Source organism: Micropterus salmoides, unplaced genomic scaffold (genome assembly GCF_014851395.1).
Source record: "Micropterus salmoides isolate LMB-PRFRI ecotype aquatic unplaced genomic scaffold, ASM1485139v1 Ms_hic_scaffold_16, whole genome shotgun sequence".
NCBI lineage: Eukaryota > Metazoa > Chordata > Actinopteri > Centrarchiformes > Centrarchidae > Micropterus > Micropterus salmoides.
Window position 1 is genome coordinate 24600670 of NW_024040707.1, and position 15128 is coordinate 24615797.

Sequence of the window (15128 nt, forward strand, 5' to 3'; positions counted from 1 at the left end):
AGTAACTTGTTGTCACATTTGGTCAAAGCGTACACAGAGCTTTCAGTTGCAGTTGGTGAGTTTTATTCAAAAACAAGAATGAACTGATGAACACAGGCTGACATGTGGGCACGGAAAACCAAAAACCAAGAAAAGACACTATCCAATTGCTGAGTTCAAAGACAGAGAATATAAGTAAGAAACAGGGTTACACACAGGACAGACCTCGACATGACACTACAATAACTGGACAGTGACTGAACAGAACTGACTGAAAAATGTATACTCAGGCAAACAAGCAGGGAGGGAGAGCAAACAGGTGGAACACATGAGGCAATCAAGACAGGGAGCACATACAGGCAGGCAGAGTGAAGCACAGGACACAGGACTCAAACTAACACCAGACAAGACTAAACTAAACAGAACAGAAAACAGACCGACTAAAAAAACTATTAAGAACACGAAACTTAAAGGCAGGGTATCCAACGTATCCAACAGAGAAACTCCCACCCCCTCCCTTCTGGGATCCTTCCAAAGCCATGCCCCCGAAACATGTGAACATGGAGCATGAGCAGAGTGCGACGAGCACAGTAGGAGGAGCGCAGTACTGTGGCTAACATCATGTCTGAAACACAGGTAAGAATACAACTACAACTCCTTATGACAATAAACAACTAACCTGGCTGTTAGTACTCACTGTCAAGCTGAGTTTGATTCAGTGTGTTACAGATTACAGATTTGATTCAGATAGCTGTGCTAACAGCTGTTGTAACATTACGCAAAGCGAAGGTGAATTTTGTGTGTTAGACTCATGATGAATGTTCTGTCCAATTATACTAATCTTTCCAACTTGAGGTTCTAACAATTATATATTCCTTTACAGGCCAGAATCTGAGGACTGTGGACAACATCCAGACTACTGTGTTTCCATGCACCACACATGGCTGACCTTCCAGACTCAGTACAGAGTAACAGACAGTTCAGTCAGGCAGCATACGGACAGTTTGTAGTGTGGCAATAGCACTTGGTCACAGAGTTGTGATACCGAGTTGCTTTGTTTGGAAGAAATGTGACTGTTGATCCTCTAGGACAATACAGAGGTTTTATCCTAGTAGGGTGTAATGTCACTAACAGATATACAAATTGCATCCACTATGTGAATAGATACCTGTACATAGTTATAGTTTTATTCCCAAGAGGGTAGAGAAAATACAAAATATGTTTTTCACTGTTCTGGATAATATATTAATTATTTTTTAAATAAATATCAAAATGATAAAAAAAATTTTTACTTTCAGCATAAACAATCAAGCAACTACATTTATATGCATTGTATGTTCCATTGTTACTGACTGCAGCTTTCATAAAAATCTGAAATTGAGGACTACTTCTGTGAATGAGTCTCGCTGACAAGTCTAGTCTCTTGTAAGGAAGTGAGGCAAATTCAGATTTCTAGTGACAAATGTGTGCTGCAGTGTTTCCACACATACCTACACTGCATACAGTATGTAATTACACATTGTATAATTCCATGTATCTCCGTATCCATGGCAACCACACTAAAATTATTTTCAGAGCAAACACGCATGCATCTGGGAAAGTCATCATTGCTCTGTGGTAAACCCCTGTTGCTATAGCAACCGTGGGTGTGGTAAGATAGAGTGACATGGGTGGTAGGCGGAGGATAAACAGGGAGATCACACAAAGACACACACACAGAAACATGAGAGCAACATGTGGTGTTTGTGTGTTTGTGTGTGTGTTGAAAGAAACAGAGAAGGTGGATAAAATGCATATGTGATTAATATAAATAAGAGGAAATGGTTCCCACACTAGCACACATGCTACAAATAAAGTCTTTGTTTTTTAAATCAGGAAATGCTGCTGAGGGGACGGAGAGAGCAGGAGACAGAAAATCCAATAAGGAACCAAACTGGGCTCAGGGCCACTGAGCTGAATAGGATCAGTTTTTTCCATGGAACATTTTCATTTTCTGTTCTCCTGATCCTCTTGTCCTTGTTTATTTTTCCATCTATATTTCTTTTTTTGTTCAAACATCAGTGAGAGAGCTATAAATATCAGACAGGAGTTATTGTATTAGAAAAAGGAACATCATTGGTAGGTTGATCATTCTGTTAGCACTGAAATAGTGTTATAGTGTCACAAGCTTCACAACATAGCATCATCAAGTGTTCAAAGTCGATATGGCCAACCTGCTAGGAGTCGTTCATCACAGCATAAAATTTGTCTATTTATAAACTTTTCTATTGCCAGTAGCTGGTGCTGTGACTTTGAGAGAATACTGGCTTCTGGATGTGTTCAGGGCAGGACTCTTATTACACATGTGAAATTAAATGCAGATGTGAGCATGTACACTGAAGTTCTCACAACTTCCTGTTTTATTGGTGAATCATGGGGTTTTGACGCCACAACACAGACGTATTTTGACAAAAACTCATGCATAGAACAACTTTTTATAATCAGTGCCTTGAGATTACACAGCAAAACATTAAAGTCAATGGGACTAATTGAGAAAACGAGATCCTCAAATAGCCATTGACATTGACAAGACATCGATGCTATGTTGTGAAGCTTGTACGTTTTCACATAAAGAGGTCATAAAATGCTTTTTGGCTTTTTCCCTTTCTTTTACTGTGTTATATATCTTTTTTTGCATGTAAAAAAGAGCCCAAAGTCCACCTAAAACTGAGTTACCATCTCCCACAGAAAACACTGCTCGATTGTTATCCAGCCTGTACTTTCATAACCTATATGCGTCATTATGTAACATGGCGTTGGTGTGGTCCATGTGCCACAGAAATTTCGTACATGTAGGTCACACGTGCTGCGGGGGCTGCTTTGTTAAAGGTAATTTCCTGTTGCTAGTAGGTGGCGCTATGACTATGAGTGGACATTGACGTGTAGATGTCTTCAGGGCTGGACTTTTATTAAACATGTGAAATGTGGGACAGATTTGAGCATGTGCAGTTTTTTGTAGATGGGGTTTTCATTCCTATTTCCCCACTACCATGCCCCCAAACCATATCAGACAAAAAGACTGAAATCCACCCCTTTTGACACGCATGCCCGACACTAAAGAGATGCTTCTCCAGTGTGGTGAGGGCCGACAAAGCAAGCGGAGAAAAAGTAGCCTATTTAATCGATAAAGACATTCTGGTATGTATATTGACCCTTTCTGCAGCAGTTAATTCTGACTGGAATGTCATCTACCAGGTAGTGGTTCTTTCAATGTACCAACAGCATGTTCTCTCCATAGAACAGTGGTCAGGACATTTAGGGATAGCAAAAGTACTACTGCTGTTGTCATGTTTGCCAGATCGCAGGCAAACCAAACCAAATTATCCCCCCCGCACCATGACATTACACCCGATACCAGCGATAGGAGAGCCGTTCGAGTGTGTAATAATTGACTGTGTTGGGCCTTTGCCCCGAACCAAGAGTGGAAATGAATATTTACATACCATCATGTGCACTGCCACCTGCTTTCCTGAAGCTATTCCGTTGCGTAAAATAACAGCCAGCGCTGTAGTGAAAGTGTTGACAAAGTTTTTTACTACCTTTGGCCTACCCCGTATAATCTAGACTGACCAAGGCTCATATTTCCAGTCCAGGCTTTTCAATCAGGTGCTCGAATCTTTACATGTACACCATGTTGTGTCCAGTGCGTACCACCCCAAAACGCAGGGTGCGTACTAACGGTGGCTTTTTAAAAAAAAGAAAATTATAAAGCAAAAACAATAGGTGCCTTGATTTTTATACCAGGGACGGTCAACCAGCAATGACTGGTTTGCCAAGGGCAACTCAGAGCCATGTAGAGAGCTCCATGATCTGTCACTGTGATAGATTGTGTATTATTGATATTTTATATATTAGGAAAAACCCAAAAAGCATCTGAGAAAGGTTTGATGGGGTGGTAATGGAACAGTGGATAAGGCACATGCCTTTGGTGTGAGAGACTTGGGTTCGAATCTACTGTGAGACACCAAAATGCCTGAGCAAGACACTTGCCAAAGGCGTGCGACTTCTAACATATAGCAATTGTAAGTTTCTTTGGAAAACAGCGTCACCTAAATGAATAAATGTAAATATTTCTGATAGTCCAGACACTATTTAAGTTTATATTTACAGTACATGTAGGTTCTTCAAGTTGCTATCCACCTGACTGGCTGACTGGCACAGATCTCTGTAAATGAATTCAGTCAGAGGGAGTTTTTCACTCTTTTCAAAGTTTACCTTATAGCCCAATAGTATAGAAAAAGAACTTCTGTGCTCAGATTATTTTGCTACACATGCTGAAATATTTTAATGAGAAATTTCATGGAAAAATTGAAGTCAGGTAAGTTTTATAAAGATAGCATTCTTTTAAAGGACTGAAAAACTGAAAGGATCTGAAATTTTCATTGATTTTTTTGGTTGATATCTGCTCATGATGATCATAATATCATTTCACCTTTTAAAGCTGCAGCGCAACAGTATGATCCCTCTTGCTAGGCTACTAAAGGCTACTTTCTAAACTAATATATATCCTTAACATCCCACAGAACCTGCTGTTCCTAAGGAAAGTGAAGTAAATCAGGTCTGTGCAATCACAGAGGGTTGGTCGTCTTTCACTCCTTAATGCTATAGAAGATTCAATTGCGACACAATGGGCCCTTCAAACAAAAAGGGTTGTTCAGTGTGCAGGGTGATTGTATTGTATCCTGCAAGGAAGGACGACTAGACAGCTTTATGTTATTGTTAACTGAAGACACAAATCCATTATCACGATAATGTCCATTTTTGGGATGATCACAACAAGTTTACTCTGCAAATCCTGCGATTTTGACACATTTTGTATGATGATTAACCACCTTAACCTTCACCTGGTGTGTCTTTTATGGTTGAGTGGAGTAAAGGGTTTAGAGTGTTACACCCATGAACACACACCCTCAGTGCCTGTACACACACTTACTACAATAGCTATAAAACACTCAGACACACCTTGTGACAGCATTGTGCAGAGCTGACAGCAATAGGACCTCTGAAATATTTATAGAATGTTACAAGGTCCATCCCTGTTCACACTTCTTTATCCTGCTGTGAAATCCTGCTCACTGCTGCTCAACACCAGTCAAACAAGAAATATCAGTCACCTGCTTAGCTTGTGATTAGCCAGCAGATAAAATCAACATCAGTCTACTGATGGTGGTGTAATGACAGATGGACTCACTTCAAGCATGTGACAGGTCCTAATGAATTACCACTGATTGAAATGAAAGCAAAAGAATCGGAGGCATAATCTTACGCTCTTCTTATTATTGCACATAGTTATAGCGTTACTCAGAATCCAAATATGATTTGATAACTGTACTACTAACTCAAAACTGTACCATGTCTCCAAATGTGTGTGGTCACCTCTGTTTCTGTAGTCAAGTAGGATCTACTCTTAACCAACTTAGCACAGCATTTTGGTGGGCGGAGTAATGAAAGCAATATCATCAACCAAAACATGCTTCATAATTCATGGTGGATTTTCTCAAATTCAATCAATTTGCATGTGCTCTGAGAGAGATCTCATGTCACTGTTTGTTTTGAACCAACCTCCAACATGATGTGAACATTGATCATTATGATCTTTCTGCTGTCTTGTCAGTTTCACCAATCAAAGCTGGAATTCCCCTTTGGCACTGTTTTTTTTACTTGGCAGATTTTTTCTTATGGTGAAATGTCAAACTCAGATTCAAAACATCACATCAATATTGCACCATGTTTTTAAGAAAGATTGGTCCCTCTGTGCTGGAGTTGCTAATGCCTCCTTCTTGAGCTGGCATCCATTTTAGCTGAAAGAAGTCCATTTTATTTTGGTTTGTTTCCATGACAGTTATGACGCCAAGAGCCACTGGCGGGAATAGAAGAAGGTTAAAGATGGAGAGTATGGTGGAGGGGATTGGATCAGTAATGCCAAGACTCATGACTCATGACTCATCGTGGTGACTGGAGTAGGAAATGAATGAGGGGGGAGAGGAATGCACATGAATTGGTGGAAGGCTGAGCCACAAAGTATAGTTTCACCCAGCAGCATGGTGAGAAACAAATTAAGTTACAGTACAAACAGAAATGATAGAAGCAATATTGGCTCTGTTATCAGTGTGGTGAATTCTTTACTAACACAGTTAGCAGTTCTCTCAGGAATGAGTAGCAGTTATAGATTATATAATATATTATATCAAGTGCATGTTGTGTAGACAGACGCACACAAGCACAGTTTATATATACAGCCTATGTAAGCATAAATAAACTAGTGTTTGTTGTTTTTAAAAGCCATAGCCAACATACATCTTGTTTGACAGGAAAGCCATCTGGTTAGTGCAGTTCACCTGGTTTGCATACAGAACAGTGCATGTGGTGTGCGTTATACTCAGAACAAGACTAAGGGTTGCATTCAGGTTGTGTGCAGTAGCCAAGGAACTTTGAGCCCTAAAGCATCCAAAACTGCTAACACTCATCCAAAATGTCTGTTTGTAGGATACCACTGTGGAAACAGATTAAAATGTATTTTTAAGGATGCTTGAATATTGAAATATACGCATGTTAACAGTTGGATTTCACCAAGTGCTTCTCAGCATCATAATTTTTATTGATGTTTTTAAGAGAACCAGCAGAATGAGTCTTAGGTAACAAGACTGGACTAGATTTCTAAATAAATCTACATTGGTCTAGTGAAAAGATTGTTAACATTTCTGTGCATATAGGCCACACAATGAGTTATAAACTCTTGTCAAACTTGTAGAAGAGATGGTGAAGGGAAATAAAATTGTAGCAGAATAGATGTAAAGAGTTGCCAAATTTACTATAATTAAACGCCAATGGACCACACTCTAAAAATAGCAGTATCTCCCTCCATAAACACACACACACTTTACTTTACTATTTGATTTGGTAGCTAATAATATGCCATGTGTTTTAAATAGCCTAATTAATTCATCATAAATCGGGGAACCTAATAACTGACATATTAAGCACTGCTTACCACTGAATGAGTAACACACCTTTATTTAAGTAAGTAAACCAGCATTGATGTGTAAGAACTACTGAACCTCTTATCAGCCACCTACCAACCTGTGCTCGCACACACACTGCACTTTTTCTGACACATTGCTTCTGCTGGATATAAATCCTTGGTTTTAAAATTTGATCAGTCCTCTAGATCATAACTGTTGAATCAGCTGTAGTGTGTTTGAATACGTTTACCCACAGACTAACACACACACTCACACACACACACACAAACAAACACACTCAGGAGAGTAATGCAATGAATACAAGCTAATAATAATAATAATAAGCACTCCACAATCCTTTTAAAAGACTTCAAAACTTTTTTTCTATAAACACAGAGAAAGCTTGTAGAAACACAAGGTAATGGAGTGACTGAACAATGTGTCACAGAAGTATAAAGTTACAGCCCTGCCCCCCTTTCCTACTCAGACCTGCAGCCAATGGCAGCTTACCACATTCCCCTCCCACAGAAACAGGCTTTAAAACTCTTCAGTAATTTCTTCTCTGGTCTATCCCTGCCTGCCTGCCTTTCCAGCCGAGACATTCGGTCTGACTTTCCCAGACAAATTTTATCCAAAAGAAAAAAAACACTTCAGATTTGAGAATGTCTAGTTATAGGAGCAACACATACAGTGTGAAGAGTTCTACTGCCCCACGAAGCTTCAGCAGCAGTTCCTATGCTGGACCTAGCACTATCTCCTCCCGCAGGAGCTACAGTGTCAAGAGTTCCTATGGAGGAGGCAACCGGGGCTTTGGAGGAGCTGGCATCTCTAGCAGCTCTTCCTATGCCCTTGGCTCAAGCATGGGTGGCACAGGCATGGGCACAGGCATGGGCATGGGCATGGGTATGGGCTTCAGTGGAGGCATGGGTGCTCAGGCCCCTATCACTGCTGTGACTGTGAACAAAAGCCTGCTGGCTCCCTTGAACCTCGAGATTGACCCCACCATCCAAGTTGTCCGCACACAGGAGAAGGAGCAGATCAAGACCCTCAACAACCGCTTTGCTTCTTTCATTGACAAGGTAAAAACTTTTAATGGAGTTCAGATACAGAAAATTCAAGTTGCACAGGTCTTTGTGTTATTCTTCTCTTCAGACGGAAACTGCTTTTGGTGGGTGGGAAGCTAAGTCACAGTGTAGTCATAAAGCTGAATGTTTCTCTGTAGTGCTGTGACAGTGTTATGCAATATTTGATTTAGAATCTATATGTTTGCCTTATGTCCTGTAAAGTTGATTTAGACATTTTTGCTGCATGGAGAAAGTTGATTTACTCTCCTCTCTGCTTTCACCACAAATGCAGTCAAGGCAGAAAAATGAACATGTATTGTGATGTAGCTTAAACTTAGGGTTAGGTTTTAGTTCAGGGTGCACTTTAATAGTGAGGAAAAACTGACTTTCCAGAAAGAAGGGCCTGAGATAGACAAAGACAGAGAGAGAGCAGGGTGTGTCAGGGCAGAGCTAAGGGCATGTGACACAAGTTGGTCCCTCCCTTAGCTGAGGTGTGGCTCTTTCTGCTGCCCTGGTGGCCCCTACTCCTCCCAACCACACACACACACACACACACAAACAAACATACAGTCAGTACTGAGTGCTATTGTTACCTTAATGACAATACCTTCTTTCACAGTGATGCATTTTAAAGAATCAATTAGGAGTATGATTAGATGTGCTTTTGATCATTCAAATCAGCATTTGAGTCCAGCTTTTATGTCATACTCAGCAGTGTATCTGTTCTCTCAGGCCGCAGCAGTGGGTTAATATTTAAACAGGCCAGTAGGTTTCATGTTCTTGTTATTGCCAGCTAACCGACTACAAATCAACTCTCCTTCTCCTGGCACAATGATTAAGTAGCAAAGTACATTTTGCATACTTCAACATAAATTAGATAAACTCCCACCCTATCACTGTGTTATCTTTGTGTGGCAGTCCATTTGGAGGCACTTTATTATCTGTATTTACTCCAGTTTAAATTACGGACATAAAAGGTTCTTGGTTAGATCTCACCCATAGAGTTCAATGTATCAGGGAGCAAGGCCCTGTATCTACTTTCACCACCTCGCTTTTACTGTTCACAAATATGCAACCCCCCCACCTTTTCATCTTTTATCTTAATTTATTACCTCTTATTCTTTTTTAGGTAATAAATCACTTTCTCCTGCCACCTTGACTTTTCACTCTCTTCTCTTCCCTCATCACATCTACAGTCAAGTAAAAACTACTGACTTTTCTGCATCTGCCTGATGTAACTTTGTGTCACTCCCTTCTCTCTCTATTTGTCTTTCGCTATGAACCTTGCTGTACAAAAACAGGAAGACATGTAGGAAAAGGGTTAACTAGTCTGTTTTCCACCTTCGTGTTGTTCTCCCTACCTCCTGTCAGGATGCACGTACGCCAGACTTTCCTTTGGAAAAGCATGGCCAGTCTAGGAACAGCCAACAGTAGCTTACAAAGCTCCAAATATAGATAAGAACAACAAAGACTGTAGATTATGAATAGGAGGTATGGCGATGTTGATCCTGATGACTGATTATTAGGATTTTAAGCCAGAGAGATGTTTTTATGTCAGGGCAGAGCTGACAGTTACATCACACTTTTGAAGGAAATGTTATAATTCATAACTGATGACGGAATGACGGATGAAGGAATACAACATATTTGTTACAGTAAACAGATATGTATTGATTGATTGCTTTCTAATAATCCTAATTAATAACCCAAATTGTACCCTAAGGTTCGCTTCCTGGAGCAGCAAAACAAAATGCTGGAGACCAAGTGGAACCTGCTGCAGGGACAGACCACCACCCGCTCCAACATCGACGCCATGTTCGAGGCCTACATCACAAATCTGCGCAGACAGCTAGACAGCCTGGGCAACGACAAGATGAAGCTGGAGGCTGACCTGCACAACATGCAGGGCCTGGTGGAGGACTTTAAGAACAAGTGAGTGCGGAGGCGAAAATGAGGGCTAAAAATGAACCGTTCAATGCAGCACCAGGCCTGTTCCACTGCATGAGGTTTATCTTGGAATTGTCTTTTTCATTTAACATGAAATGGCTGATTTTCAAAATGCATAGGAATGTTATTCATAAATAAAATACAGCTGGATTTCTTTTATATCATTTTTATATTCAAGTAAGATCTGTGCTTCAGGACTAACCTTTCTGTACACTGAGTTAATCTTTCTGTGGACTACTCCCTACATCTGTCCATTTTCTTGCGTCATAAAAACTCTGGGGTATTACAACCCCGAGGAAGCATGTTTTAAACACCCATTACATTACATATGACTGGAGGTAAAAACTATTTTATCAAGTTGCTGTCAGCAAGGTTTTCTACAGCTTTACACAAGTGGACACAAGTGCAAATGAGACACACACGAGTCTCTAATACAAAGGGGTATTATAGTGCCGCACATAATTGTCAGTTGTCCACAGACAAATTGAACATATCAGCTAAGTTCAGAGGTGCCCTGAGGAAGAAATATCTGTATGTAATACCTCTTGGTCCTGAGATGACAGACACTGGTTGAGGCAAATGTCCTAAAGGAGTGCAAAAGTAAGGGTTAGACTAGTTGCGCCCCCTAGTGTTACATAACAGGAGCATGAGATTGAATTCTTAATGAATATTCATCATCTAACCATGAACTGTATTTTTATCTCTCTCAGGTATGAAGATGAGATCAACAAACGCACAGAGTGTGAGAATGACTTTGTCCTCATTAAGAAGGTCAGCATTATCATTCAACTTGTCTTTGAGTTGGAAATTTAATATCCTGTTTGTAATTTCTTTCAGCAATTCTTTTGAAGACAATGTCAGGTTTTTGTGATATCTCATTCTGACAAACATCTTTATTGTATTTATATTTTGATGGTTCCAGGATGTCGATGAGGCCTACATGAATAAGGTGGAGCTGGAGGCCAAGCTGGAGAGTTTGACAGATGAGATCAACTTCCTGAGGTCGATCTATGAGGAGGTATGGCTCAATTTCAGCTCAGTAGGGGTGTCGCGGACTCCCCGAAAATTTTAAATAGTTGAATCAGAATAGTCAAGTCTTGCCTATAGTCAACTGGTCGTCAAATCATATGTGTGTGTGTGTGTGTGTGTGTGTGTGTGTGTGTGAGAAGCTGCAGAGCTGTAGTCTTTATTCATTAGTCAGTGTTACTTACACTGTACATTTACAGCCAAACAGAGTATTATTGTTGACCATTTGCTCTACGCCATTCACTGGTCTTGTGCCGAGCCGTGCATGCCCGCCAAGAATTGTCCATTCCAAGTCATGTTTATAAACGATATATTATTCTTTGTGTGGTTAATTAATGGTGATAAATGATTCGAACTTTGCGCAAGGTGCATTTTTGTGAGTACACCCTCACATTTTTGTAAATATTTGATTAAATCTTTTCATGTGACAAAGCTGAAGAAATGACACTTTGCTAAGTAGTGAGTGTACAGCTTGCATAACAGTGTAAATTTGCTGTCCCCTCAAAATAACACAATATAAATAACAAAATAACAAAATAGCCATTAATGTCTCAACCGCTGGCAACAAAAGTGGTTACTTTTTCTTTTGTGAAATACTGTATATCATAATAGGCTGTGCACTGCATGCACAGTTATTAGGTAAGTAAGTATTCTGATTAAATTATTATTTATATGGTCATGGACATGACCATGGTCATGAAGGCTGAGACACAACCACCACTGAATAAAATTCCCAAGTTGAAGCGTCAAGATTGGTCAAACAAATACTGTATGAGAGATTTTTCAAAGGTTTCATGGACAGATAAAGAGAGAGTGACTCTTGATGGACCAGATAGATGGTCCGTGGCTGGATCACTGATGTACACAGGGCACCACTTCAACTCAGGCACCAACAAAGTGGAGGAGGAGTACCAGTATGGGCAGTTATTATTAAGGATTAGATAGTTGGACATTTTTGGGTGGCAGATGGACTGAAACTCAACTCCCAAACTTACTGATGGTTTCTGGAAGATACTTTCTTCAAGCAGTGGTACAGGGAGAAGTTCTCAGCATTCAAGAAGGTCATGATATTTATGCAGGTCAATGCTCCATCACATGCATCAAAGTAATCCACTGCTTTACTATCCAGCAAGGGCCTCAATGATGCCAAAATAATGTCATGGCCTCATTCCTCACCTGACTTGAATCCTTTTGAGAATTTGTGGGCCCTTCTCAAACATGAGATTTACAGTCAGGGAAGACAAAACACATCTTTGAACAGCATTTGAGAGGCTGTGGTTGCTGCTTCCACAAAAGTTGATCGTGAACAAATCAAACAACTGACAGACTCCTCTGTATGGAAGGCTTGTGATAGTTATTATAAAGAGGGCTGGCTGTATTATATTTTTGAAAGGCCAAAATTTAGGCCAATATATTTAATTGTCATTTTGTGTTGTTACAGTGACTCTAAAAAACAAGAATAAACGAGTCATTAGATATTTGATTTGTGTAATTTAGTTTGTAAAATCCGACATTGAGCAGCCTCATATAGCCTAAATGGCACGATCCTAGATTCATAATCTGCAAAGATTCAACGGTGAGATTGGCAGTCGAATCAGGCTCCTTCTATCGAAGCATCAATCTCAACTCTCATCTTATCTTAACTATTTTAGGTCACCCCTACAGCTAATTTTTTTCATACTTCCTCTCCTAGTTTTAAAACTGCCAACCTCCAAAATACAATTTGGGATTTTCCTATCCAGTCATATACTTATGATGCTTGTGGTGTCATTGTGGAACAGGTTTCTCTTTTGATACATTAAGGTTTTTCTCAACATCTGTTCCCCTTGACTCATCTCTTATGTCACCCCTGTAAGTACATTACCTGCATGGGTTTCCTCACTGTTTGTTTTTGTGCTTCTTAAGGAACTGCGTGAGCTCCAGGGACAGATCAAGGACACTTCAGTCATTGTGGAGATGGACAACAGCCGCAACCTGGACATGGACTCCATTGTGGCTGAAGTCAAGGCTCAGTATGAGGACATTGCCAACCGTAGCCGTGCTGAGGCAGAGACATGGTACAAGACAAAGGTAATGGAGAACTCCTTTAAGATTTTTCTTATGTTAAGGTTACTGTCATTTGAATATGCTTCCACTATTTTCTTACATTTAGAAAGGTAAATATGGTGCATGCTGCAAACCCTATTTGCCATATGTATAGGTTAAATTAATATTTGAAAAAGTAAAAACATTTTTCTCCTCAGTAAAAACACAGATCACTTCATGAGTTCTCACCAATAGAGTTTGTAATGTTGTGTTCTATAATTATTGATATTTATTTAGTATGAGGAGATGCAGACATCCGCCAGCAGATACGGAGATGACCTGAGGTCAACCAAGACAGAGATTGCAGATCTCAATCGCATGATCCAGAGACTGACATCAGAGATTGATGCCGTCAAGGGACAGGTACGGGAAAGTGTTTTGGCAAAATGGTATGGGATTTGGGGCAATCATATATAGTTTTATTGACATTTAACAATCAGAAGAGTTGACAAAGCCTTTTTTTTTAATAATCTTCTCCCAGCGTGCCAACCTGGAGGCCCAGATCGCTGAGGCTGAGGAGCGTGGTGAGATGGCAGTGAAAGATGCCAAGGCCCGCATTAGAGACCTGGAAGATGCCCTACAGAGAGCCAAACAAGACATGGCCCGCCAGATCAGAGAATACCAGGACCTGATGAATGTCAAGCTGGCTCTGGACATTGAGATCGCCACCTACAGGAAACTTCTGGAGGGAGAGGAGGACAGGCTGGCGAATGGCATCAAGGCTATCAACATCTCCCAACAGAGCAGTAAGTCATCTTCATCTACCTAACCTTCATTGTCTTTGTATTGACAGTCATAGCAAAAGGTCTTCATTGATTGGAGATTGCACACTTTTCCAGGTTTTGTTTTTTCATACTACTCTCTTGTCTCTCTTCACCTTTCTCTTAACAGCAAGCTACAGCGGTTACCCCATGGATACCATGAAGAGCAGCTACTCAGCTGGTTACTCCAGTGGTTTTAGTGGCGGATATGGCAGCGGATACGGCAGCAAATTGGGTGGCTTCAGCAGCGGCAGCGGCGGAGGCTACAGCACCACCCAAACCAAGAAGAACGTTGTTATCAAGATGATTGAGACCAAGGATGGTAGAGTGGTGTCTGAGTCCTCTGAGGTCATTGAGGATTGAGCTCTATAGTTTAAAGGTGTAGCTACCTGTCTGCTATGATCTCCTCTGGTAGTTTTATATGAACAGTTCACCCCCAACTATTAAAATAAACAGGTCGGAAGTAAAGTGCTTACCAGCCATTTTCCAATAGAGTATAACATTTTTTTCATTAAGCAATAAATTATCCTAACACTACCAAAGATCTGAAAGGGACCAAAAAATGTATTTTTTTACATCAGATATCTGACTATGTGTCCTAAAGTAGTAGTTAAGTGAGATAAAAACTGGGCAAATTGCACATATGAAAAAAAGATATTTATAACACTCCCTTGAAAGCTATGCAACAGCTTTCCCATACACAAAAGACTGTCCTTCAAAATGGTGTTGCATCAAATGGACAGTGGTGTTTTCAAAGGAATGTGATTGTACCGAAACAGTGCTTCAGCGTAACTTCTTAAAATTGCCTGCTACAGTAGGTAGTGCATGTCTTCCCTGTGTGCGTACTGTAACTGAAAAGGTTTGATCCATTAAGAGGCTGCCCACATCATCCTGTTTTCCCGAGGTGCGTTTTTGCTACCAAATAAAAATGTGTTTACTGAAAAAAAACGACGTGTTTGTTTTAATTTTTGATGATGACTCAAAGAGAAAGAAAGAAATGTAGTAGCAATAAATTAACTATGAATTTGTTATGGCAGCTGTGTGGATCCAAGAGCAGACACAAGGCTGGACCTTACCGTTTGTTACCACTGTGGGTCAACAGATGATCTGGCGCAGACTGGAAAATGAGCTGGAGTTTTATTGGAGAGGTTGATTGCAGGGATGAGCTTCAGATGTGGAACGCTGCAGGAGATCAGCTGGAGCGCCCCGCCTACGACCACACACATCAACGCACTAGCCTCACAACCGCAGACCACGTGTTACCA

General features: G+C 40.4%; 1 protein-coding gene and 1 long non-coding RNA gene across 2 annotated transcripts; both read left to right on the forward strand.

The window, feature by feature from the left end:
* Window positions 1–310: 310 nt before the first annotated feature.
* Window positions 311–1366, forward strand: LOC119904926. The gene is made up of 2 exons (XR_005444757.1): window positions 311–615; window positions 863–1366. It is a non-coding gene; the product is annotated as an uncharacterized LOC119904926 (long non-coding RNA).
* A 6174-nt stretch (window positions 1367–7540) lies between these two features.
* On the forward strand, window positions 7541–14811 carry LOC119905733 (keratin, type II cytoskeletal 8-like). The gene is made up of 8 exons (XM_038723018.1): window positions 7541–8059; window positions 9768–9976; window positions 10702–10762; window positions 10914–11009; window positions 12923–13087; window positions 13340–13465; window positions 13584–13848; window positions 13994–14811. The coding sequence occupies exons 1-8, from the start codon at window positions 7643–7645 to the stop codon at window positions 14224–14226; spliced, it is 1572 nt and encodes a 523-aa protein (XP_038578946.1). The 5' UTR covers window positions 7541–7642; the 3' UTR covers window positions 14227–14811.
* The last annotated feature ends 317 nt before the right edge of the window (window positions 14812–15128 follow it).